Source organism: Strix uralensis, chromosome 21, assembly GCF_047716275.1.
Source record: "Strix uralensis isolate ZFMK-TIS-50842 chromosome 21, bStrUra1, whole genome shotgun sequence".
Classification (NCBI taxonomy): Eukaryota; Metazoa; Chordata; class Aves; order Strigiformes; family Strigidae; genus Strix; species Strix uralensis.
Window position 1 is genome coordinate 3,491,483 of NC_133992.1, and position 27,675 is coordinate 3,519,157.

Sequence of the window (27,675 nt, forward strand, 5' to 3'; positions counted from 1 at the left end):
AGGAGAGCAGCCGTGCGGGCTGGTTCAGTAACCAACTTCAGGTTCTGATTCTGGGAAATGCTGAGCTGCTTCTTCTGGGGGCCACAAGCAGAGCTGCCCTCCCAAACAGGCACATGTTCAGCTCAGAAACGAAGTTCAGGGTGTGATGTTCACACATGTTCAGCTGCGCTGAAATGTTTCTAAGCATTCTGGAATTAGCAGAGAAAGGAAGATGGCCCCTGAAAGAGAGTTGACCCATCTCTGTTAGACTTTAGAAGCCAGACTAACACCTGACTTGCAGACTGCAGGTCAGAGTCACCCCTGTAATTTTAGCTGACACTCATGAACAAAATTCATTACTGTAGAACACAGAATTATTTTTTCCCTTTGGTGTTTTTACAGAAATAATAATTTATGGGATTGGTCAAATGGATCTTATTGTGAGAATTAGGAATTTAGTTAATCCACCAAAGTCCTGTTTTCTGAATCATAAATGCTGTTCTGCTCCAAGGCTCTGAAATTCTAAAAAAAAAAAATCTCAAAATGCAGTGAGGTTTTACTAAATAATTTTATTGTCGAGCAGAAAGCAGCTAAATGGATCTATTTCATTCTAAAGCAAGGTACATCATTTTTGGGGTGCACTGATTTTATTTTTTTTCGGGGGGGGGGGGGGAGGTGTTGTCAGTGAGAGTTAGCCACCCTTAAAAATGAAGGTGAGAATCAGCTACATCTAGAGAAAAAAATTTAAGTCTATGTGAAATTGAAAATCACAGTCCCAGTACTCAATCATATGCCACTGGAGCAAAATTCTCTAATTAAAGCCCTTAAAATAAAGGCTCACGAAAATGTCTGAAACTTTTCCTGAGATGAATAGGCTTAATTTCACTGTTCTTGAAATGTTAAGATTAATATTTTTCTGTGTATTTATTTTGTATGTGATTAATAGCTTTTATAAAAAACCCCCTACACATCTGAGAAAACACGTATAACACGCAATATGCAGCACACTCCCACCACTTTGGCATGGGTAAATGTCTGCCCTTCCCAACTGTGAATATGAGCACTTAGTGGATGCATATTAGGATAAAGAAAGACTCAGGAATAAATACAAATCAAATGAAATTATTTTATTCTTTGCTTTAAGGCACAAAGCACATTTTAAAGAACTATTTATAAACTTCATCGTCAGCAGGCATCAAAGCTATTTTCTAAAAGAAATAGCTGTAAAGTATGATAGATCTAAACTTTATACCATGATTTTTTACAATTTCTCTTACATAACATTAAGACATCTATATGTACAGTACCAATAAATATGCAGCAAACATTTTCAGTGCCTTTTTGACGTTTTAATATAAAACTCTACAATCAATGAAAGAACATATCTTGATTTGGGCAAGAATGAGAGCATCTGGAAAGCTAGTTTAGTTCATAATTCAGCAAAAAAACCCTCAAACCCTCCTGACTTCTGGTGCTTAATAAACCAGGTTATAACTTCTTAGCAATGTCTTTCATGCTGTTCCAAAGGATTTAGCAATAATACTTGTAAGGCAAAATGAGTTTGGAACTGTCACTGTTGACAAACATGGCTCCTGGTTTTGCACTGTTGAAGACAATCATACCCAGCTTTGGCACCAGGTCTCAAAAAGAAACTGAACAGTGGGGTCCTCATTTCCTTTGAGAACCTGTATGACAGATGCTGAGTGTAGAAAACACATCCCTTATTCAGCTGCCTGCCCGTGAGCTGAAATTCTTATAGCATAGGACCCTCCTGTGAGCACAGATGACTTCCACTTCATCTCAGCTTATGCTCCATCCTGCAAGTTGCTTAGAAGACAAAGTCTCCATACCCTGCCAGACTGAACTCAAAGCTCTTCCCAAAAGCGGGGCATATTAACTGTGACATTGAACTGTCTCCAACTCGGAAAAGGCATCTTCATGCAAGAACAAAGCTGGCAAGTAGCAGATCCAGCTGTGGTTGGGCATCTTGGCCAACAGATGAGAGCTGGGAATGTTAAACTCTCATGGGTAGTGTCCTACTCTGCAGGATGAATTTCATGGAGTAACAAACAATTTCATTGTATGAAAGTGATGTTCTCCCTTCCCTCAAGATTCATGTCCATGTACGTATTTGTTAGCTGGGGATTCTGCCCAGGCCATAGCTGGGCAGCTTTATCCAGCTGTCTGAGAAAGTGAGTGCAGTGCAGTCACCACTTTCACTGAGTGCTGCTATTATCTTGCATTTAGCTAGAAAAATACTATATACACCCTCTGCAGCCCTAGGAGAGAAGCACTTCCACTATCCCCACCTTCCCTAGCATGGACAGCCTTTCAGAAATGTGCATCTCTTGTCCCCACATCACTAGAGAGGGAGCATAGGCATTTATTGAGAATAGACACCTTCTGTATGATCAAAGGCAGGAAAAACAAAGCACAATGCTCATGTGGAGGGACTGTATGTGCCAGTGTCTATAGACCACAAAGATGTTAACTCAAGCTATTACCTTATATGTGCAAAGCACGGAGTAAAATGGCAATAAAACAAGTGAATTCTGCTTAGCTCAACTTAAAACAGAAAATAATAATAATAAAATTATAACTTGCTTTTGCTATTCTTTTAAACATGAGGTAGCTATCGATTTTTTTAAAAAAACAACACCTTTTTGGTGTTACAGGAGAAAGTAGTCTGATTGCTACTGTCTAATCAACTCTTGGCTGATCTACAGAGGCTGCTAACAAATCATCTCAGGTATTTGCAAGTGGATGGAAACCATTATGTCCTCCATTAGAGTTTTCAAGTGAAAACCTTCCTTGAGCCAGAGCATAAATCCCTTCGGAAGCAATTTAAATATGATACTCTAGGTTCAAGCCAGGAAAATAAAAGAAATTTTGGAAATACAAAATAATATGCCCAATGGGACAATGTTTCTCAGTTCTACTAGTGGAAATAAAGAATTTGCATTCTTGGCAGCAGAGGAATTGAAGATAACACCACCCAGGCTGAGAAATACATATCCAGTGGATGCTGCTATTATGATGGAAGTGTAAGGACAGCAAAACTCAACCTAGAACAGGGCTAGGGGTGCCCAGAGCTCTGCTGCCCTCAAACAAGGCTTTGACCCTCATTTGGCCATAATTTCCTAACTGGGTTGTGCCCGGCAGCCAGGAGCTGAGCAATTGGAAACATTCAATTCCCAGCCTGTCAAGGTTCTGTTATGTACGGTTGTGGGTGGGACAAACCTGATTTTTTGGCCAGGTGGTGAATCTGTGGTTCCTGTCTCCCTTGGGTGTGCAGTGGGGAGTATTTGGTCCCCGACCCAGCGGGCTGAGAGTACAGCTACGGGGCAGTTGCTGATGAACACTGCTTTTCTGTAGGACTTGCTTTTTCAGAATAGACTAAGAAATAACAAGAAGAAGGAACCATGCTGCAAAGGGGAAAAGGGACTGAATAAGAAAATCTGATCAACCTTTACGTATTTGCCTTTTGAAATACAACTCTCTATAAGCACCCTGGGAAAAGTCTGAATCCGAGTTCACTCTGGTGGGGACCTCTAACCGGCATAAAATAACGAACATTCACACATTAACACACAACAAAATAGGTTTCTTATACATCAGCATTATGTGGCTGTATTAGCTAATCACTCTTAAGTCTGCTATTTGGTTAGTGTCTTTGGAAGGGGACCAGGATCAGAAGTGGTCACATTAGTTAACTTGCATTTTTATTATCATAAAACTTGGAAACAAGAAGCTAAGTCAGTTCTACTGGTAGAGACACACATCAGCACTGAAGCACAAGACAATATACAATCACTTATATAAAATTCCTTACAATAGCAAAATGCTATACTGGTGTCTAATACCCAGATCTGGGCAAAAATTCTTCACATTTTCTGATTCTTTTAAAGAATGAATTTTCTCCTCATTTCTCATCTGAAATGATGGGCCACTCAGGAGATTAATAAAACAAAGCACAGTGTGTTCAGTTATACCATACAGAGGTGAAAAATGAAATTCCTTCAAATTTCTGAAATATCTGTGTTGAAAATCGCAAGTGAATACCTTAATCCCTTCCACTTGGTCTGAGCTGCAGTTCAGTGTAGCCTGGTAGCATCCCTTTGTACCGGGGGTCTGCTCATCCTAATATCCACTGAACTGTTACATCCAAAATCGCCTCAGCTGCATCCTCTTCATCATTTGGGTTATGATTTGCTAAGGAACCTGACCTTCAACTTTGCACATCTAGACCCTAATCCTGCCAACATACATGTGCTGGAGATGGTCCATGTAAGTGCTCCTTGATTTGGAGGGTTGCTCCTGTAATGATGTAGCTGAGGGTAAACGCAGGTAAAACATTTTATCTGCTTTTAATTTGAGCAATGTAGATTTTCCTCCTCCCATACACCAAAGAGGAAAACTGAGCTTGATTTTACAATGATACCCCTTTGGCCACATGCTCAGGACTAAGTACAGCACAAGGATATGCTGGCAAGATTGGAGCCGTGATCCTTATAACTTGATTTAAATTTACCTCTGTATGTATATGGAGAGAAAGTTAATGCTTATTTACCAATACTTAATTTTTAAGGGGAAAGGAAGCGGTAGGTGAGTAAGCCTTTTTATGAATTTGGGTTATATTTAGTGTTAGTTTTTGGGGGATCAAAGAGATTAGGGAAGAGAGAATTCCTAAGAACTAAAATATTTTGATCAGACTTCATATTAAAAAAAAAAATTTTTCTTTCAGTGGTTTTCTTCTGAAAAGTGTTTCAATTTATTTATTTTCCTATGAAATATAAGGGTCAAAACCTGAAATCATATATTTTTAATTCATTTAGCATGACCTGCCTATTTCATCCTTTTTCTCCAGCTTGGATTTTTTCTTATAACTGTTTTAGTTTCACATCCACCCAAAACAAAACATATTTTCAGTTTGACCACAGACTGAAAGGTCACTTGTTCCTGTGACCAGATTTAATCATCTTCTCATTCAATTGAAAATGCTGATGCATATGCATTTTCACATCTCTAGAAATGATTTACGTTAAAGAAATATTTCTACTTCAGTAAACACAAATTTCTGAGAACACTTCTGTCCTTATTTAGCTTTGGAAAAATATGAGAATCCACAACGTGAGTTCAGTCTGTTTGAGATATTTCCCTCTAAGCTTGACCTCTGTCTCACTTAAGTGGCTTTACTCTGACTTCATGCCATTGACTTCTGTGGAGGAATATCTTATATACAACAGGGTCAGAATCAGCCCCTGTATACTTACTATATTTGCTGATCACTGTTACAGAAACATTATTAGCACTGAGAGGGGAGGGGGAAGGGAGAAAGAATTTCCACTAGGGTAGATGTGTGGATTAATATGCCTGCACCACTTTAAAACAAGTAATGCCAGATATATTACTTTACGTCATATAAAATGTGCTAGTGTGCTAAATGTGCTACAAGCTGGTGTGTGCACTGGGGTGCAAAAGCTTGTTCTAACTGGACTAAAATAAATATTTTTGTGCCGTGGATAATGGATCGAGAGAGTCACACTTGTAATGGAGCTGCAGTAGGCAATTTTTTGCTTGTGGAATTTATTGTTAGTGTACAATGGACACAAATTATGTGCCTTGCGGTAGAAAAGGCTTATTATTGCCAATGGGCTTACTAGAACTTCTATGGAATATACACAAACATGTGTATGTCTATGTATATATGTGTATATGTCTCATAGAGGCTCTTTTATTGTATGCCAAATACTGCATTCACCACTCCTCTCACCCACACCTCATATTTACCATCATTCAGCGCACCAGGCATTGAGTGACGATGACTTCAGATACAGTTATTAGGTAAATCTACTGTACAAACCTATCAGGACTGTGTTATGGCCTCAGAAGAATGCTACATCATCTCATTTGTAGAAATAAAGAGCTTTCTGAATTTTTGTAACGGTCTCACAACACCTAGAATTTCCACTCCAATTTTCTCCAATGATAAACCAAATTTATCCTATATAACACTTCACAGAAGCTTTCCTACCTAGTTGTTGAGAATCACCTGTCCTCGACAGATCACTTTTAAGTCTTCCCTTTGTGGTATTCACCATGATGTTTTGTGTGCTAGTCACCTAAATTGTTTTACGTGGTGGTCTGCAAGAGCATGTTTTCATGAGTTCAGATCCTATTTTGGGCACACAACTAAGGGATCAGAAGCTCAGAAGGGCTCAACGTGGGGTATTGAGAGAACACTTTAGAAAATCTGAGATATGGAAAGTCTTAGGGTTTCCCAGAGAATCACCTTGTCTTGAACTGCCAGGAAAGTGAGATTTGACCAGATTTTACCATGGTGTGGGGGGTTCTGAGCAGTAAGAACAGCCCTGCCAAGGTGATGACCAGGCACCCTTTCTGAGAAGTAATGAGGCCAGGTACTGAATGGATACATCAGGAATAACTGCTTCTGTCTCAGCCAGTTTCAGCTTAAAAGAAAAGGATGAACAGGTGGAGGAAACATAGGAGTAAGCGCTTAAAGATGGAAGTGAATCTAGCTCATAAAGACATAAGAGGATGTTTTGGCCAAGAGTGTTTGCACCTGCTAGCAGGATCATTACCTTTACTTTCTACCATCCTAACCTATTTTCAGATGTCAGTTTTCTCTGTGTACTGGGGTGATTGTAAGAGACAAGTTGCATGTAGAAAATTAGATTTGCACAAAGAGATGTCCTTATATCTAATGGACAGAGCCAAGAAGGCAGGAAGGTGCCTGTGGGAGGAAGGGATCCAGAGGACTGATGAGATATGGATATGGGGAAGATGAAGGACACGTCAAAGAAAGGATGGGAAGCTAAACTGTAATGAGGTTTTGATTCAGGGACATTGTCTCCTAGATGGGTAGTGTTGTATACTGGTCCAACACCCAATGACTAGACTCAAGGATGTCAGTTCTAGCAAGAAAGACACCCACTGAGGAAAGAAGGGCAGGGCAAGATGGCAATCTCCATCTTTTGTGATATGTTTAATGCTGCCTCAGCGTAGATAAAACAGTGAATGACTGAGACCTACTATGGGACCCAGGCACTGCAGAATAGGGAAGGATGGCCAAAAAGCCTTATTTTCTGAGGTGATTTACTACATAAAAGCTAGGTTTAAGAGGTATAGTCACACTGTCAGCATGAAGGTGCTTACAGCAAGCCATGAAGAGGCAGAGATTCTGGTGTTGGCTGGATCTCCCACCTCTTACTCTGCTCCTCTCCTTCCTTCACCCCAATCTGCCTGGGCCTTCCTCTATGCTCTACGCTTCAGCTGTGCTACTGACTTTGCTTTGTCAGCTCGAACAGATCTTTATACAGCAGTAAATTGCTTCCTGCTAGGAAGAGGCTTGCTGTGGACAAAGCAGCCTTGTCTCACTGCTGGTTGGGCTGCAAGATCACACATGATCTTTTGTAGCTGGGCTGTCTCCACTAGGGAACTTCTCTGCCCATTTGAGATCTTCTGCTACAACGCCCGATCCCCAGTGCTACGTATTCCCCAGCCTCAGTGCTTCCCTGACACTAACAGTGTGCTTTTGGGCCTCACCAAGGCTTTGAGTGGAAACATTAACTAGGCAATCAAGCCTCGCTGTCACTTCTGGCCAAGAAGTGGAAAATAGAGAAAATCCAATGAGGTCAGTCAGGAAAGAGAAAGACTTGCAGAGAGTGAAGCCTGACATTGCAGAATGGCTGGGTGGTAGGTGCTCAGGTGTGAGACCTTGTGGCAGTTAAAAGTGTAAAGTCCAAATCTACGAGAACATGACTTGAGTCATTGTCAGTGGTGTATTTACTGTGGAGGAGAAGAAAGCTGGGGAATTTTCCTGAGAGAGAGTAAGGTCTATAAAAATAAATAAGTGCAAGGTGGGAAGCTAAACATTCCTGAGCTCCACACCTGGCTGTGGCACACCATGATCTTGTCTTTGGATCTTTTGACTTGTGTAGGGACTACTGGTTGCCAGACTTCACCCAGGGAAAGGCAGCCAGTCCCTTGCAGTTAGGGGACCACTGCAGCATTGGCAATGGTTGCAAGGGGAGCACCAAGACAGTGAGTTCTTTAGTTGCACTTGCTTTTCATTAAAAATAATAGAAAACAAAATACTGCAGAGGTTTTCTCTCAAAAATTCAGTGGCTGATTTAAAAAGTTTTGAAAATTTTGCTGCATGTCTCTCTCTGCATTGTCTTTTCTGTTTTCCTAATGTTAGGACCTGGCGGGGAGATTCCACTTTCTTGCTGAAACAGAAAGTGTTTGTGTGTGTTCCCTAGAAATTTTGCATAAAGTTTTGAGGCTGTATATTGACTTAAAGAACTGTAAACAATTTCTTGAGGAAAAAAAAGTAGCTCCTGCAAGATACAAGATATAATTTTAATCTACTTTACAGGGAAATGGGAAGGGAATAATTAAGTAGTTAATGATTAATCTGAGCTTTATGTTAGTGCAAAGTACTGAGAACATCTATTCATAAGGAAATGATGGAAAAGTAATTACCTTTTAGAAACAAGAATCTGAAGAAGGGTCATGCAAAACTATACTGGAAGAGCTGGAGAGAGTTCAAAACACTTTTCTGAGTTGAGGAAAGTACACATTGGAGGTGGAATTAGTGATGTAACCTAGCTGCAATATTCAAGATCAATATTCCTACCCACAGGTATAAACTGTTCCTCCCTGGCTTACAAAGTTTTGAAGAGCTCTCAGTTTTTACCTTCAAAAATATTTTTTTCTCCAACCTGACTTTTATTTTTCTGTTGTGGGTTTTTGTTTTTTTGGTTTTGTTCTGTTTCTGGTTTGTTTCAATTTAGCCTACGGCTTCAGCTTTTCCTACCCCTTAATTTAAGGCTGCAGTGAGCTGCAGGGGAGTGACAGTATAGAAGAAGGATAACAGCACAAAGATAGCACCCCAATGCGCGCCCACAAAGCCAAGGTCCAGCGAGGTCACACCAGGGCCTGAAGGGAAGCCCCCACCAACTGCTGCCAGGCACTTACAGTAAAAAGGCACCAAAGAAGGTTTTGTGCTCCTTAGTGTAATCCACCAGCTTGATGTCGCTAACGTTGACCATTAGCTTGTCTCCTACTTCTAAGGAGACCACAGCACCCAGATAAATGGGCTGGAACCAGCTGTTTCCCTTTTCACTGAGGGTCTTGGTGCCAGTCAGCAGCTGGGTGGGCTCAGGGTAACTGTCAGTGACTTTGGTGATGATCTCAGTGACAGAATTTGTTCTACTGGAACTTTTAGTGGGCCCTCGGAACGTGACCTGAGCATAGACATAGTAGTCCCCAGATACAGGTATCACCAGTGCGTTGCTGGAATAATTCAGGTTGTTCTTGGTAAAGGCCAAGCCTCGCTTGTCTTCCCACTGCAGGATGGGCAGGTGGTTTCCTATGGTGTTGGCAGGATCTTGTTTCTTCACTGCAGGAGGAAGAGAGAGGGAGAAGAGGTGGGTTAATTTGCTACATCCAGGCTGCTGAATTTAACATGAGATCTCTACTTCAAAGGTCAAGCAATTTAAGTAGGGTAATTAAAATACTAGGACAGAAATGTTTGTATCTTACAGCTTGAAAACTGAGGTGAATTGGCTGTGGGCCAACTGTCTAGTGATATTTTTGGAGGTTGTCCATAAGGTGTCCAGATCTGAGCAATCCAGGAGTGAAAGCCAAGGACGCTTTTGGAAGACCTCGGCCAGCACAGGCTGCCTGAAGGGGTATGCTGCTTTTGGGTGTCCTGGTTGTGGGCCAGATCCCAAATGATGAGACACTCCTTCCTAAAGGCTGCGTCTCCTGGCAGAATGGAGCAATACAGATGGCTTTACCCTGCAGGTCCGGGATGTTCTCTTACATATTTACAGAGTAAAAACCTTGTCCTTAAGTGAAACCAGTGCTGGGGCAGCTGTACACATGGGTACCATGCCAGTACCTAATGGTTTGGGACAGTAATAAGAAATACTAAAGCATCATTTTCTTCAGTAGTGATGGATTGCAATTATATTTCTTAGACAGACACTACTGTGCTTGCAAAAGTTTCACAATGATCAGCACTATCTAGCACCAAGCACTGAGACACTTGACCTTCTCTTTCTGGCAAGTTGCTTCCGAAGGATGTTAGGGTTTGTTAGCCTTTGCGTCAAACTCAGAAGACCCCACTGTGCTTCAAGAGACCCAATTCCAAAGCAACACATTATATTTAAAACCATTTTTATCTCTTTTTATTTATTTATTTATTTATTTTTTAAATGCTTTGCTGGAACAAAACACTAAGCTTGGTGTTAACCTCAGCTTTCCTCCAGATTTTTTCCCAGTCTCATGCTTAGCTGATTACAAGCTCTAATCCAGATCCCAACATCAGTCTGATCCAAGCCAAGGATGCTCCCCAGGCTGCAGGGGTCTCAGGGGAAGAATCAGGGAACTGCTGATCTATTCCCTTCACCTCTCCTCCACCATTTTAATTTCTCTCACACAACAGCCAGGAGAATAAGACCTAGCACTTTTCATTTTTCTGCAGGGAAGCAAAAGAGTATCCTCTGCTCTTTACTGACTGCCACATAAAATTGTTGTGGTAAAACAGCAGCTGAGGCAGTGAAGAGAAAGAGGATAAAACCCATTAATATTCTGCCAGGTATTAAAATGAACCTGGAAAGTTAAACATTGAGAAAGACTGAGGCAACTGATTTCCAGGAAATGAGACCTTTTTCATGAGCTTGAGTTAATGCTTAAAGTTGATTTTGATTCAATATTTGGGAAGGGGTATGTGTGCATGGGCAAGGAGGCAAATGGAATGCAGGTAAGGGAAAGCTTTGAAATTCTCTTATCAATAACCATTAGGTTTATCCTGGGTGAAATGAGATTCAGAAAAATTAATGTGCCTAGCTCTCAGTGGCATCCGTTTCCCTCTCTTTTCTAGGAATAAATAATCCATAAAGAGACAAGAATGTGTTAGGAGTGCAATTTCTTGCATATTCTCTGAGTAGCACAACAAAATAATGGCTTTTTTTTTTTTTTTTCAGTCTGCCTGTCAGTGCTGCTGAAGTATCAAATCTTTCTGATTTTTCCCCAGGAGGCAAAGTACATCAGGAGAGTATTTCTGTGTGGGAGAACGATAGACAGGGATTGTGATAGCAAGCTAGGCTAAATTATAGAAGTATTATAAGGACTATGATGCTTAGAGCCAATGGAGATTTGCCTGATACAGAGTGAGAGGAATAAAAGAAAATTAAAGTACTCATGGTCTGCCTTCATCCTCATCTACCTCTTGGGTGTCTAGGGACTGGTCTGAGTCCTGGCAAAAACTAAAGTAGCATTTGGGTCACTCTAAGATTTACAAGAGCTTGGAGTAATACCTCTCAGAGATCAGTTGGTAGCAGATGAAATCTTGTTTGAGATGGGAACGATCAGAAAAGATCAGAATATTTGCAGAAAATGACCTGGGCTCTTTTCCATCTTGGGAACTTTGGGGGAAAATTGAAGAGAAGCTGCATGTGAAATATTCTTTTCCATGCAGAATGACGCATTTAAAATGTCAATGACACTCAGCTCTTCAATGTTTTTTATAAATAACAGACATCTCAAATGAAGTACATGATTTCATAACTTCTAGAATTAGGCAATTCTAAGTTTTACAGCTATAACCTCCCTTTTTAGGATAAAGCTCACTCTATTGATGCTCTCTATTTTCAAGTTAATTAATTTTTCCTATGCTTTCAATACTAGTCAAGAGGAGAAAGTCATGTTCAAGTGTCTTTGAATGCAGCATGGCTCCTTTTCTAGCAGCAGTTGTACTTTGTACTTGTCATTTATTTATTTCATAAATATATGGAGTTACACTTCCTGCAAATATACCTGTTATGCTAGGTCTTGAAGTAAATAAAATCTGCTTTTAATAAAGGATTCATTGCTACAGTTTCTTCAACTTTCCCATCCACCATAAATTTTTGGCATCCTTTACATGTGAAATTACTTCTTTCCCTTTTGGTTTAGTCCCTTTCTGGAGAATCCCTGTTGCTTGGCAACTTTTGGGTACATTTTGTCATTTTGTGGCATACTGCTGAATGTGTGGGCTTTCTACAATTCTTAGCCCTCATCGGTGTGAGTGCCAGATACTGAACACTATACTCTGAGGCCAGACCCCTGGTGTCACCAAAAGGGTCTGAGTCTCCTGTTGTAGTAAAGCCCTTGTGCAGCATGTACAGCAAAGTCCTGGGGCTGCAGGGTCTCTTGCTCAGTGTCATGCCCTGGGAGTTTAATAACTGCCCTTAAAAGGTAATTACTTCCAACAACCAAGTGAAACCAGAAAGTGATGTTCTACCCAGATTTAATGGAGCACCCAGATACCATTGCAGAGTTGTAGGTGCAAGCCAGGTACTTGGTGGGTTTTCTGCAACATAGTTCATCCGGCCATGCCACAGGCTGGTGACAAGAAGGAATAGGCACTGGTCTGCATCTTGACCCAAAGTGCAACCAAATAAGTCAAAGAGGGGGTATTGTCATGGCATGGTGCAGTCAGCACCAGATACGCATTAGTGCACAGGAGAGAACGGAGATGGAGAAAAGTCCTAAATAGGTGTTCATATGGATTGTGCCATTCTTCACTAGCTATAGCCAGCCTAGGAGAGGAAATCTTGATGTCAGTTTGGGTAAGTTTAAAATGCTCAGTGTGTGTTAAAAAGGCCAAGAGCAGGTGGAAAATTTATCATAAAGGAACAGGGACCAAAACATCGAGTCATTCTGCTACTGCTAATTCAGTGGTGTATTCCCATGAAATTACTGTGGCTAGTTCTCATTCCTCTTACTCCTCTGATCTCACCTTTAGATTATATGTGCCTAAAACTAGAAAAAGACAGAGAGAATTCAGAGGTCTGGAAGAGATTTCCTACAAGTGAGAGTTTGTAGTCTACTACATTCACTTTGAAAAAGGTACCTGAGATGGGGGAATATAACAAAGATCTGAAGAATAAGTATTCCTTTTTCACTTTCTATGCACAAGTCATGGTTTCTGAGAAGACCAGGGTGGCACCCAAGAAATTATTATGCAGCAAGTTTAAAATAAGAGGAAATATTTTCTGACTGTGATGCATCATCAAGCTTGGGAACTCATTGTCACAGGTTACAGCACCAAAAATATGCTTGGGCTAAGAAAAGGCCGAAGATAAGTTCATGGAAATTAGGTTCCCTGATGACTACAGAGCACAGCAGCCTGGGCGTAGCCTTTTTGCACAGAAAAGGAGGGATAAAATCCCCATAGCTTTTTCCTTTTCACGCTCCTTGCTATGGCCAGAAGTGACTGGCCTGAAGCGGCAGGTTGAAGAGGATGGGCACCATCCCAGGGAGACTGCTCGAGATGATGGTGAAGGAATTTTTGCAAATGGGGGACCTAAGGAAATTTGAAGAAAACTGTTGGGTGCTTCCCTGGGGCAACTGGACTTTTGTGCAATCCAGGGAAGTTCCCATCAGCAGAGCAGTGCTTTGGCTGCTCTTCTGAGTCAGCCTCACCAGGAGCCTCTGGGTCTCCCTGCCACAGGGGGACTCAGTGGAAAAGGGGAGATTTACACTAGCAGACATGGTCCTTTTGCTCTTGCAAACTTGCACTTAAGCAAAGATGTGATTTTGAACAAAGACAGGTCAGTTTTGGAGCTCTAGCAACCTGTGTGCAAAAGGGGATTGGACCAAGGAAGCACATTAGGAAGAAGCTTGTGGAGTAGGAAAAGTAAACTATGCTGGGAAAGAAATCAGCCTTGATATAGTGATTGATTTAACCCTGTAGGTGAATTTGTGTGAAGCACCACGCCACTTCTTGCATATTTCAAGTTACTGAAGTGCTCTCTTGGGACAACACAGAGTGTGTTGGGGAAGCCTTCACAGTGAGCTGTGTTTTTGAGAGGTATAAATTGCCTTAGGTCAGAGCAGCTGGAGAGCCTTTCAGCACTCAACTCCATCCACATGGGAACCAGCCATGAACTTTTTTCTCTTCTCTGGTAATACCTAAACTTTCCAGGTGGGTGGAGCTGGCAAGGATGGGGGGGAGCTCAGGACAGTCTCCTTGGTGTAATGACAGCTACACCTTCAAGGCTGAGGTGATGAAATGCTGGCCTTGCAAATGCTGGCAGCCCCTCAGGAAAGTATGGCAGCCCACCCTGCGATAGCACCTTCCTAATGCAAGATAAGGGCTTGGAAGGGTTCAGCTGGGCATTACCTATCTTGTGCTTGCTCCAACATGTGTTACAGATGATCTCAGTGAAAACAGGGGGCTATTTGATGGCAATATGGTGTGTGTGGCCTGAGTCAGGCCTTGAAGAAAAATGAGGTGTAAACCTGATCTTATTTGACCTGATTTTGCTCCAGAACTGGTGTTTCTTCCCAATTCACTGTTCCATAAGGGCTTACTTGAGCTCTTTACCCTGCCCGAATCTAGGGGATTTGGCAGATCACTAAGATACCAGACACCTATTTAAGTTCAGTTACAAGAGCTTCTCATTCAATGAAAGAAACGGCTTAGAAAAGTGGCAACACTTCTGTCAACTATCTCTTTTGTGGGTCCTTTTCTACAAACACAGGCTGCAGTCAATCTGTCGTGGTCAACAAGGCAAAACTGATGATTATATTTTCCCCATGTTTCCGGCAACACCTGATCCTATCAGATCCATATAAACCAAGATTATTGCACTGCAACATCTGCTGTAATACGTGTGGGAAACACTTAATTTTTGAACAAGCATTACCTGTCAGGTGTGCTCTTGGCTTTTCTGCACTGGAAAGTGTATCTGTAACTGAGGGGAAAAAAAAAAAAGGAAAAAAATGTGTGAGGACATTTGCTGCTGTTTAAATGAATGAGATGTGAACGGTGATCAATGGTGCCGAGGAAATGTGTGCAACCCCTTTCCATTTCCGCATATGTTTGAGTCAGGAATTATTTGCCATGACTGTTTATTGACACTGTTGAGGTAATAAAATCCCTTTGCGAATGAACGAGCTTGTCAGGCCTATTGTGGTGCCGACAGGCTGGAGGGTGAAGCGAGGGGAGGTGTGGCATGCGTGGATGAGCGTGGTGTGCGTGGGCTCCCAAACCCGTGCTTTTGCATGTTCAAGGAGTTATACCAATCTCAAAGAGCTGCTGGGGAGGTCTGTGCCTGCCCTAGAAGGAGGGAGCTTGCACAGCCCTGGGATTAGAAATGCTCACACTTTTGCTATGGCCCCAGTTATCTCCCTGCATCTTGTCACCCAGGTTTGCTTCTGTGTGCCCTGGCTTGTTTGGCTTGGGAGGGATTTGGGTGGTGAAAGCAGAGGGCAGGTGGGGAGGCATCTGCCAGCAGCGTGCTGTGGCAGCGATTGCAAAACCTTGGTAAACAAAGGTGTTTGGGATGGGGAAAGGACTGGCAAACTTACCAGTATGTACTGCCCGTTGCTTCAGAAAGTGAGAGCCCCTCTCTTCTGTGACCTGCAGGAGAGATTTACAAGCGGTTAGCTCAGGGCTCCAGGGTGTACAGTACCTCCACAAAGGGTCTTGTTTGCTTTATCCCAGAAAATGGAATATGCTACAGTAATATTATCAAGTTCAGCTAGAGCTTTTATGTAAAAGGACAACAAGCCCTGACAAGGCTTTGCTTCATTGCAAGAGTTTTCTGCTGTTTATTTGAAACCGCCTGCGTCTCTGAGAGCATGCCAGGGACAGGACCTGGGCTCCTGTGGTGGTTGTTGTGTTAAACTCCAGCCTTGGTCAGAGGCTGGACAAGCCCTTGGCATAACTGGAAGAGGGCTGGCAGAGTGGCCAATGTGAATTAGCCATTGCTGACCCTCCTTTGGGCTGGTGCTTCCATCCAGCACTGCTAGAGCACCTCTGCTGCTCAGAGACTCTCCTGTCCCTCAGTCTCTGCAGAGCAAACACAGCAAGCAGAGCAATGTGAGTGGTTCTTCCCTCTCTCAAGTCTCAGCAGGTCTCAGCCTTTGCAGGCGCAAAGTTTCATTCATAATGCCAGCGAAGGGACTAACTGAGGTGTATCATCTACACCTGCTTTTCTTTCTGCATCTGTGTTATTTCGGACTGTAAGTCTGTTGATAAGGTCTGTCTTGAATAGGGGGTAGCCTCCTTGGAAGATGGAAAGGTCTGAGAGTGCAGCTGGCAGAGGGTGAGCTCTGTGGCAGGCTGACACCACCGTGGCAAGGCAGGGTGATTCGCGTTTCCTCACCTCTTACGTTTTCTTCTAGAGCTGAAAACCAGCACACTCATAACACATCCCTGTGCCAACCTGCATTTGCATGGCAACAGGGCATGGCCCTGGGCTGTGCCAAACCTTTCTGATGTTTATGTTGAGCAGTTCAAAGGGAAGCTGCTGTCTGCCCGCCACACGCCTACCGGGGCTGGTCCTTCTGAATCACACTTGCGCACGGCCGGTGGCTTCTTGCCAAGTGCCAGTCCTCTTATGGCAGCCTGCAAAGCAGCATGGCTCTTAACTGGAGGGTGCTGCGGGATGCTGACTCTGGATCTGGCCTCCTTGGGCTGTGAGGAGCATCCCTTACGCTGCCCCCAGGGCACAGTTCATTGCAGGTCTATGCCAACAGCGTGGCTGCAGAAAGCAGACAGTCTGTGTTATGCAGCCAGCTTAGGGCTGACTATCAGGGCTGTCAGGAACCCCTGTCACGCAGTGTTTTTCAGGAATATGCTGGTCTGGTATGGTGTGTTTTATGGACAGCTACAATAAATACATCGAATAAACTGCCACTGATCAGCTTGCAGCTAAGGATTTTATGCACATCGCTTAATAAACAGGCTGAAATAGTATTAGCACGAAGATGCTGAAGCTATCTCCTAGTGGCTGTGTCTCACCCAACTTCAAATACTGAAGGAGAAGTAGAAAATAGATAATTTATACTGGCTGGGGGAAGGAGGGTGTTTGTGGGAGAAGAGCCAGGCTGCCTGGGTTTGGGGACTGCTAGCGACTCAAAGATAAGCCCAAAGATATTTTAATGTTTTACTATCAGTAACCATCCATGTCCTCCTGCAAAACCCCATAATTTCTAAAACAGTTACTCCAGTGTGTTAGAAAACAAAAATGGAGAACGAAAACTGCAGGGAAAATTCTCTTTTTTTCCCTCCCTTCCCCACCTGTACATATCTAGCCCAGCCATAGAAGTCTGTTCTCTGCAGGAAATGTCATCTAGAAGAGATGGTGGTGCGAAAGCTCAGTGTGTGGCTGACAGAGAGAAAGGTGTTGTGCTGTCAATGAGATGTCTGGGCCTTTCATTATGACTAATGACTTTCTCCAAGGCCCCGTCTGCTTGCCGTGTTGTCTAAACATGACTGTACTTTTGATGTGACACAGAGGCATAGCCAGGTAGCTTTGTCCTTCCCCTGGTGGGAAGCACAAGGTTGGTGTGGAGGATTTCCCTCAAACACTCCCCCTTGCTTCTGGCCAGATGTATAAGAGTATATTTTACACCATTATTTATGTGACACTTCCTACATATTTATCAAGTGACATATTTTCTAACGATGCTAAGTACTGCAATGAACTACAAATCAATCACAAACCTACATTTAATCATGTAACTTCGGTAGGACTGTTTACATATTTAAAGCCTACCTCTGCTGAAGTACTTTATATAAACTTGGATGTTGCAATACAGAGGTGATGGGAAAGTGGGAAGGATATCAAGAAGAATTCTGCTTCTTTATAAAAAAATAGCAAAACTGTTTTGACTAAAAACCGAAGAAGCTTTTAATGCAATCTCAATTTACTTGTTTCCAAAGAAGGCCAGATGGAAACTCCAGGTGCAGGAGCTGCATTCATAAGTGCTAAAGGACAGTGTGGTGCAGTAGATAGAGCAGGGTGCTGCAAGGTGTGAAATTATTCTGTTGCTTGGCAAAGGTAGGAGATTTTTTTTCCATAATTATGCTGTTTCATAAGGATACAAATCTAAACCTTTTATAGAAAATATTTTAGTACTAGTCAATAATACATAATGGCCAGGTATTTGTAATACTTGTCCTAAATAGGCACAGCCGTTGTACACTGATGGTGTAGATGAGGTTGTGAGGGAGACCTAAGCAGCATGAGACAATAGAGAGATCATTTACACAATTAATGTTTTTCTCTCTTTTCCTTTCTTGCTTAGCTGTGATTCTGAAAAGTTCCCAGCATGGCTTCAATTTTCCCTTTGGTTACTGTGGAGAGCCTGTAACCAGCACTGAGTGACATTGAAAATCCCACCTTAAAGCTGACTTGCAAACGATGTCTCAGACAGCCAGCTCTAATTACCCTGAAGACTGCGGTATGCAAAACACTTCTATATTGTTTTGATACCAAGAATGTCCAAAATCCCCACTGCATTTATCCATATATTGCTAAAGCCAAAGAGAAGGGCTAAACATCCCTGTTCACAAGCTTTGCCTCTTGCACCTCCAGGAAGGGCCGGGCGTATCCGATCGAGAACTGCATGGGAAAAGCAGCTTGGCACTGCAGGCAGAGAGGTCAAAGGGCAAAATATCTCCAGCAGCTCCATCCACTCCATTTTTAGCACAAAATGTTATTTTACGGGCAGAGTCTCTGCAGGTTATATATGGTTCATACACCCACAATTTTGCTTGCTCCAGAGATGCTGTGTGGCCTGGGCTGAGCGTTTTTGGTAGGGGCCTGCCCTCTGCCAGGAAAAACTGGCCTCAGTGGGAGTATTTCCACTGGACTATAGTGCCCAGCATAAGCATTAAGCCAGGGCATGTGCTCACTGCCTTCTTTGCCCATGAGGACCATGTGCATCAAGCAGCAACGGCCAGTCGGGAGTTTTGCTGCTGCTGGCTTTTGGAAGGGGAATCCCACACACCTGGCCCTATGTGCAATGCTCACTGCTCCTCCCTGACCATTTCTCCTTCCCTAAAGGTCAGGAAGCCATTTCAGGTTCTCTTTCCCATTTGGGCAGGCCATTAGGGCTTCTGATGTTGCATGTTTGCATGTTCTGGCAGTCCTTATCTGAGCTTTGCTGCTAGCTTTCTGGCTTCAGCCTTTTGGACGGGATCCAGGTGGAGCTGCTAGGACTTTAAAGTCCTTCCTCTAATGCAGCACCTCCCTTCTCCATTGCAAGGCTCACAGGTTCATGTTCAATCCTTTGGACACGTTTGGAATTTCGCTCTATGCTGCTTGTGGTCCTGTCATGCCAAAGATGTCACAAAAAAATACGCTCCAAGTAACAATATCTCCAGGCCACAGGACTTGATGCTTTGCTGTATTGGGCTAGCTGAGTGGATTGCTAAGATAGCCAGAGATGCTTTCCTGGCTGCTGTGCTGTTCCCTTGGTAGATTTGTACACTCAAACTGAAACTTGGCTTCCTTTTGTGGAAGGATGCACAGCAGTCCTGGCCCTTCCTCTGGAAGGGCACAACTAGAGCCTTTTATAGATTTCCTGCTAATAATACAAGTCATGTATTATTGCTTAAAGAACCGTATTTCCTCACCTCACTGTGTCTTGAAGCACAAAAGAAAGTGATTGCTATTTCCAAAAGGGAAGCAGTGTAGTGAGCCTGGAAGGTGTCCACAGAAACTATTATCAGACTTGAATTATTCATGCAAGACGCATTATACCATGAGAGAGAGAGAACCAGTGGCTCACACAGGTTCCTGTAATGACATAACTTGCCCTGCTTTTTCCTGAAAGGGACATTTCCAGAGGAAAAGGTGAGTTTGTATCCCTTCAGAGGCAGAATGTGACACCATGTGCACCCACTCAGAAGCAGAGATGAATAAACTGCCTCACCCCGCCGGCAAACTGAAGAGGCACACCCCTGTTGCACAAACCTTCCCCAGTTCCCCTTCTCCTCCTTGCTCCAGGAAGGACGGGCTGAGGAATTTACTACATCTGCTTCTCACTTGCTCAGCTGTCAAGTCCCTCCCTCCTCCCAGGACTGTCCCCAGTGCACAAGAAGTTGATAATCTGTGGTGTGTGGGCTAAACTCTGGTCATGAGAGAGCTCCTCCCATGGGCTTGCTGCTGCAAGAGTCAGCAAGCGAATGCGCATCTGGTACAAACTCGGGTCTGCCCGCTTGCACCCAGTATGCCCAGGGCATCCGCACCCCAAAACCAGTGCCACAGGGAGTCCTGGCACATGCATCTGGTCCCAACCTAGTCCTGATTGAGGCAGTCAATGGGGCACATATGGAAGCCATCCTTTAGCAATCCAGTTCTAACACTTCAAATGCAGAAGCAAATGCAAAAAAACATTTTTCCAAGAGTCTTTATGCCCAAAAATGTTCCCATGGACTGAAACAGCCTACAGCCATGCTGAGCCACAGGACTGAGCTCCTGGGGAATTAACAGAAAGCTACACAGGCAGACAAATCCACCTGTCTGTGCTCTCTTTGCTGGACAACACTGGCAATACAGTCAGACACCAGCAGAGTGAATGAAAAAATTGAGAAAATGCAGGATCCAGTTGTGAACTGTAGCTGGGCGCTCCACCCACTGGGCTTGGCACAAAGGCAGCGGGCAGCCGGCCAGCCCCGATGATTTTTCTCTTCCTTACTGGGACTCGCAGAGGCTGTAACTCATCTGATCACTTCATTACATCATTGTGGGAATACTACGCACTAATTATTCAGTGCATATGCATGGAAATACACACTTGCGTAGCCCAGGCTAGGGCAGATCTAATGGTTTACATTGCGCTTTTCCTCTTAAGAAGACAAACCCCCTCCCAAAAAAAACTTTTCTTCACGACCTCTGCAAATAGGGTCAAGAGCCAGGAACATATTAGTCCAAACAAACAGGCTAACATTTTATTCTTATCTCGCTCTGAGATTGTTTCAAGAACTTCTGTTCTGCTCTGTTACAACCTCACAGGACGTGAACAAAAAGCCTCTTCCCTCCATGTGCAACTGCACTAGCTGGCCTAAATAGCAGTAACAGGGTCAGCACAGTAACATGCACTTTCACACGTGCAAGAAATGAGCAGATATAAGAGCCTGAGGTACTGCGCAGGGCTGCTGCGTCTCCTTTCAGCTATGCACGAAGGTACAACCAGGTAACACAGAAGATGCTGCACCCAGCAGCCAGCATCGCTTGGGTGCCAGACGTCAGCTGTGCAGACTTGAGGTCAAATGGGCCCTTGCACATCTCTGTGCAGCCAGGAGCCCGCACGCACACAGCCATGGGCGCAGCTGTCACACCCCCTAAACATCCATAGGCTGAATGCGTGCAAGGCTAGAAATCTGCCTTCGAGGCTACTTACTGACACTGCTTTCTTTTGCTGTTCCTAAGTGAGCAGATAACAAACAGGCTAATTCGTTGGGGAATTTCAGACCTGAAGCTAAAATTAAAACCTTAATTCTTCAGACCTATATGCATATATGCATCCTTCTAGCATAGGGCAGTCCCACTGACTTCATAGCCTACTGTGGAAATAGGCACCTGTTTGCAGTCTGGCACAAGAAGGAGTGGAGAGGCATAGAAGAGCAATAGAAACAGCCACACCAGCAAGCTTGTACTGCTAGGAGCAGAGTGAGTTTATCCAGCTGTCAAAGGAGAAAAGCTGAGAAGATCCTTAGATCTAGAGAAAGTTTTGATGGGGAGTAAATAATAAGATGCAAAACTTAGGGTCAGTCTCCTTAATTGCCTCGATCCACATCTCTGCAGGAATTTACATTAATAATATAGGAGAGCTGTAGCTGTGTGCCCAGCGATGGATGATGGGCACTGACCCACTGACATCAGCAGTGTGGTCAGCAGATGTTTGATGAAATTGGTCACTGGGAGGGGGAGCCTCAGAGTTAACTCGAAAGAAGCGAGGAAAATGAGTCATAGTGTCAAAATGTGGCTGAAATCAGTGGAGAGACACTGATTTCCAACAGCTAGTGATTTTTCTTAAGCATTTTCTGCAGCATGTTAATAAAAGTTTTAAAGTTGTACATCGACCTTAGTGAAATTAAGATGAGAGGAACAGAAACCGTTAGTTAAAAAGACCAAAGAATGATAAGATTTATCCCAGCTCTGCATAAGGAAGAAGGAAAGTAAATGAGTTCCTCACATTCCCTTAAACATGAGAAACTCATGAAGAGAATAAAAGAACCAAACCAACCCAACCCTGGAGACGCGGGACGTGGTGCTCTCCTCCTCGCAGGGTGGCAGGACAGAAATCAGCCGTCAGTCTCTTACCTGGCCGGCGCAGGAGCTGGGGGCTCTGAGGTTTCCAACCAGCAGATAGGCAGTGGGCAGCATGAGGACCAGCACGGAGACCAGGCACAGCAGCACCGCGCACCGTATCCTCCTCAAATCCTCCCTGAGGTGCATCCTGGAGGTTTGGTTGGTCCCAGCAGCCGCCTCTTCCAGCCTTATCTCGGCCATGCCGGCGTCTGGCGTGTGAGCTGCTGTTGTTCTGGGATGGGAACTGGGAACGGCAAAATCTCTTCTGGCGTCTGCCCTGCATGGAGACCCCCATTAAATAAGAGCTGGCCCGAGTGTGGGAAGGCACCGACACACACACACCCTCCCTCCCAAGGAATGCACCGCCTACAATAGAAACCTAGCTCAGGGAACGAGAGCCCCACGGCTCCCCGGGCTCCCCGAGGTGCCTGCCGCATGTCTCCGTCTGGCTTTTTTTCCCCCTCACTGTGCAGAAGGAAGCTAGGAAAGTCCCAGTGGGTGGAACCAGGATAAACCCTGCTGCTGGGCTGGATGAGCTTGAAAGCTTTTCCGCATGGCAAAGGGAACATGAAACCAATGGGAGTGAAAGTGAGAAGCAGGGGGAGAGCGAGAGCGAGCGGCAGAGGTGCGCGGTGTCCCGGAGCCCCGCAGTTTCAGCACAGCCCTGGGAGAAAGGGAGGAGTCTTTTAGGGAAAGCGAGGGTATCACAAGTGACCCCAAGAAGGGGTTTGGTTCTCTGAAATGTTCTTTCACTCCTACATTTTAACAGAATCTGCAGCAGGCTGCAGGTTGCTCGATGTACCTTTTGCACCAAACAGTCCAGGGTTAGGCCTAAAACGGGGTGTTTATGGGGTTCATCTTCTCCAAACTCATTTTAATTGTGCTTTCACAGGAGCCTCTTATCATTACTTGGAAAAGCTGTGACTTTATTGCACTTGGGAAAAAATTATGTCATCTTACTTTATTGATAGCTGCTACCTCTGATTAAAAGGGCCCACTGCCTATTGGCAACCTCCGGAGCTGCTCAGCAACTGATTTAGGAGAAACAAGCTCAGATGGCAGCTGATGTCTAGCTGGACAGGACTCCCTTCTCCCAGGGCAGGCTAGTTGCACGCTTGCTCCCTGCCACACAGCAGCAGCCCACCCTCCATCCACTGGCCTTGGCAGGAGCTGTCAGTGGAGATGTTGCCATGTAGACTTCTCCAGATTGTTGAAATTGGAAATTTTTCTCCTGGGAAAACACAGTTCTCATCAAAACTGAAACTTTCATTGATTTATACATGTACATACACTGATGTGCAGAAACTTCTCCTTTTTTTCCTGGGTAGAGAAATGGAGTGGAAACTTACTCATTTGTTAGTGAGAGAGCAACAAGGTTTGGTTTCCCCCACCTCCCCATGAAAAACATTTCAGATATGTGCTATTACAAAATAATATCAAAGAAAGAAAAACAATTTATCATCTCCCAGTCTGTGTGCACAATTCAGCCAGTGCTTACCACTTGCACTTTGAAAACACTGCTAGAAATCTTCCTATTACAATAGTCCAGTTCAGCTGTTGATACACTAGAAAGCTAAAAGCCATGCTCTGAGCAAAATGTATAATTTAGTGAGAATGACTGAAGATGTCAGTAGCAGGGATGGATCCTTGCCAGCAGACTGGACAGGGAATAGACCAGGGAAATAGAAAATGTGAAGGAGAAAGCAAGAAATAGTGCAACCCAGTATGGTTTAGGGAGATGGGACAAGAAAGTTGACAAAGCACCGAAGGACGTGTGCTCTAACCTGAGCCAAGCCACATAACTCCTTTGTAACCTTAGGCTAGTGACTGACTTTATTTCCTTCTTTATTTCATTGTTTGTTTTCATTTAGCCTGTAAAACCTTGAGGACAAGGACTACTCTCTGTTTGTACAGCACCCAGAACTGATTTCAGGGCAGGTGTGGCTCCATTTGTCATAAATTTAAAAACCAGAATGGACGGGAAGGTGCTGCTAAGATCAGTAGAAAGAAAATTCATATTTCTGTGGAAGGGCTGTATAGAAATGTGGTTTGTTTGTTTTTTTTTTTTTTTTTCCTGGGGTTGCAGTTGCTTATTCCAGGGCAGAGTACTAAAAAAATGTTTTGACCATGAGTGTCAAAGTTAATTTTCTCTTAATTGTGAGTGTCACAAACTGCTTAATATATATTCAAGGCATGTGCCTTATAAGCAGACAGATATTCCCAATCTGTAAATCAGTAAAACCCCTGAAGTTTATTTTTATTTTCCAAGGAATTCCAGTGGAGTCAGCTCTGAGTTAAGACAGCTTGTAAGAGCTTTTATTGGCCCAGTGGTGGGTGACCTGCAAACCTTTGGCTGTAAGAGGATGAATAGCTGGACCCTCAGTGAGGGCTGGGCTCTTGAGATGAGATGGGTTCATGGTCTGCACCTGGCTCATGAAGCCAAGCTGAGAATTTGTTCTTAAAAATCCCAAGAAAGGAAGGAGAAATTTCTTTTTCCTCTCCAGAGCGCAAGTGCATCTGGCAGGCGCTGTGCCTTTTATTTGCCAGGAGGTGACTCCCCCCAAGCTTCAGAGCAGCCAGAATAAACCTGGGTTTATTCTGTTTATTCTGAAAGACCTGGTTGGTCTGCAGACCCCCCGTGCCAGCGCTGGGCTCTGGCCACCCAGCTACCCTTGGCTGTGCCACACCACGTAGGATGCTCCTGTCTGGAGTGTTTCCCGGCCGTCCCCTGGCTGCAGAACAGGGAAAGGTGACGTTTGGTGACCACAGCAGTCTCATCTTTCCCATGAACAGAGCTGGGCCAGGGCGGGCAGGGGCAGTTCTGCTCGGCTGTTGGTCATGGCACTCTTCAAAATTCTCCTGCTGCTCCTGTTTGCTCCCAGCTGAGCTCTCAGCCTTGACTGTTGGGTAAATTCTCCTGCTCATGTCAGACGTGTCCCAGCCTGTGATCTGAGACTAGTTTTTACTGATTAGAGAAATCTGCAGGGGTTACCAATCCAGCTCACCTCTGCAGTTTAACAATCTTTAAAGAGGGGAGATGTTTTACCATGGAGTTAAATATATGGGACTTAGGGATGTTTTTAAAGAGAAGAAAAAGAGTGAAAGGAATTAGACATTCAAAGAAACTGCTTATCACTGGGGCATGCCACCTCTCTGCTGCTGAGTTTTCTCTTCTTCCTGCAGTGCTTTTTGTTCTTTCTGCATGCTTGTGCATGATATGTATGAAGGCATTTTGTCTGAGGACAAGTAAGCTGAATCATATATATAGTGAGGATAAAGTAGTACACACAAGGATGGTATTACAGGTATTTCTGTCTTTAGCATGGAAGATACTTAACATATTGCATCTTTATTCTTTCCTTGTCTACATCGGGTAATGGCTGTGTTTTTAGTTTTTAAGCTTGCAGTGAGTATGGAGACAAAATAATTGAGCATTTAAAGACCACACATTTTCTAGGAGTTTTCAAAGTGCTTTTTGTTCACTGTGCTCAGAATGGTTAATATTTTATCTGCACTATTTCCAGCTGAATCCTGTGAGATTCCCCTTAGAAAGGCAAAGCACAGAGCATCCTTCAGCTGGGAGGAGAGGGGGAATCAGCACGTGATATTTGCTCCTCTTGATCTTGTCATGTCCTTCCTGCTCAGTGTTTTGCTAGGTTATCTGGAGTCTCCCACCAGAGACATCATGTGTACAGAGATGCAGCACACATAGACTGTAGCTGGTGCTGAGTGCTCAGCACCAGTCGTGACTTCCCAGGTTGGCATTTCATCCTTCCCTCTTGCTGCTGCCACCTTGATGCTGTGGTTGTTGGTTGCACGTACTTGGTGTTGGTTCCCGGTTGTGCTTTGCTGTGGCTGTCCTGCACCCTCTGGCACTCGGTTCGCTCCAGCTGAGCCTTGGGGCTGCACGGGGAGCAATGGGGAATGCCTGCTTTGTCCAGGTCATGGCCTGGGCTGGGCAAGGGGAACAGTGAAAGCAGGGAGTGCTAGTGGTGCGGAAACTTCTACTACAGCAGGATCGACCCAGGGAATCCAATAAATTCAAGTGCTGCCGGTTGTGATTGCTGAGAACAGCAGTGCTGGAGAGAAGGCAGAGGATGGAGGGGTCATCTTAGCATGACCAGCACTGCTTTGGAAGAGGAACCATGTCCTCCCTTGTACACAAGGGTTGTGGGAGGGCTTTGCCACAGGCACGGTCAGGTATGGATATGTGTCAGGAGGGGCTTTTCAGGTCAGTCATTACTCTTGCACAACTGACCACCAATAAGCAGAAGTAGGATGTAGCCGGTCGCTATGTGGAAATGTTACCCAGTTAGACTGGGTTTGTCACCAGACGGGAGATGGGGACCAGCTCCTCGAGCTGCCCCTTGCCAGGGGATGACATGTGATGGGAAGGAGTGGGATGGTGCCGGATGCTTCCCCACCTCCAGCCGCTGTGTCCCTGCCGTGACCTCCCACCTCTCTGCTGCTGAAATCCTCCTTCTGCCATATGGTGCATGTCCTGTAAGCACATTTCCTTCCCACACACACAAAGTGAGACGATGAGCTGGGTGGTACTCCTGTGGTGTCAGAAGCTGTGGGAATGTCATGGCCCAAGGGGATACTGCTCCGATATCCTTGGCTCCAGCCCACGACTGCGGAGGAGGCAAGGACTGTTGTAAGGGAGGTGCACCATGCCAGGGACTCTGGGAGAGCCTTACAGGGCAAATCCTGGTCTATCCCCTTGTGTATGCTGTGGCAAACCATGGTGCTCTTCAGCATGACATAGACAACCTGGAATTTCTTGAATTTAAAGTGGCTGCACTGGGCACCACATTTGTTGCTGTGCTGACCTGCTTTCACCTTCTATTGCTGCTGCCAGGAGATGATTCCCAGCAGCAAGACCCCAGGTGAGACACAGACAGACCTGAGCTTTGGTCTCTTCTGGTGCCCCAGTAACCTTTAATCACCCATCTGCCTTTACTTCAAGGAGAGAAAGGCAAATAATGCACAGGATGCTCTGTGCTGTGCCAGACTTCTTGTACTGAGTGCACTGGGGCAAAGTGGGGTGGCATAAGGTAAGGAGTGTAAGGACACAAGGTCTCCTAGAATAACTTTGACGTAATGTATTGAGCAAAGAGACCAAAACCCAGCATGTTCTCTGTGGGATGTAGACCCTGGAAGAAATCATCCTCTGCTCTGTGGATAGATTTCTCACCAGGGAGACTACCTGGTTTGCCTGAGACTGGGGCCCAGGAAGGAGTAACATGTACAGCTTTTAGATGACTGAGGGATAAGGCTGTGGCATGATACAGGGAAGAACCGTCTTGACAAGGGAAGAGCACCTTGATCTCTACATTAGTCTTCAAGAGACTAAGAGCACCTTAATCTCTCTCTCCAAATCTCTTGAAGCCAGAAGAGGTCAGGTGCAGGGCTCTGTAGTGCTCATGTAGGAGACCTCTCTGCATTTGACCAAGGTATTTTGCTTCCAGCACTTACTTAGGAGTGGTTGCCATAACACTGCTTTCCCTTATGCTTTTTCTCCCAATGAATTTCCCAGGATCAGAAAATAATAGTCACAGATAAGGAG

The 27,675-nt window shown here is 44.4% G+C and overlaps 1 protein-coding gene across 1 annotated transcript; it reads right to left on the bottom strand.

Moving 5' to 3' along the window:
• Positions 1 to 8,075: 8,075 nt before the first annotated feature.
• Positions 8,076 to 26,781, bottom strand: TNFSF15 (TNF superfamily member 15). The gene is made up of 6 exons (XM_074891670.1): positions 26,711 to 26,781; positions 25,929 to 26,060; positions 22,119 to 22,383; positions 15,367 to 15,418; positions 14,703 to 14,750; positions 8,076 to 9,403 (listed from the first exon to the last, which is right to left on the bottom strand). Exons 1-6 carry the CDS (start codon positions 26,779 to 26,781, stop codon positions 8,976 to 8,978), a joined length of 996 nt encoding a protein of 331 aa, XP_074747771.1. The 3' UTR covers positions 8,076 to 8,975.
• Positions 26,782 to 27,675: the final 894 nt, after the last annotated feature.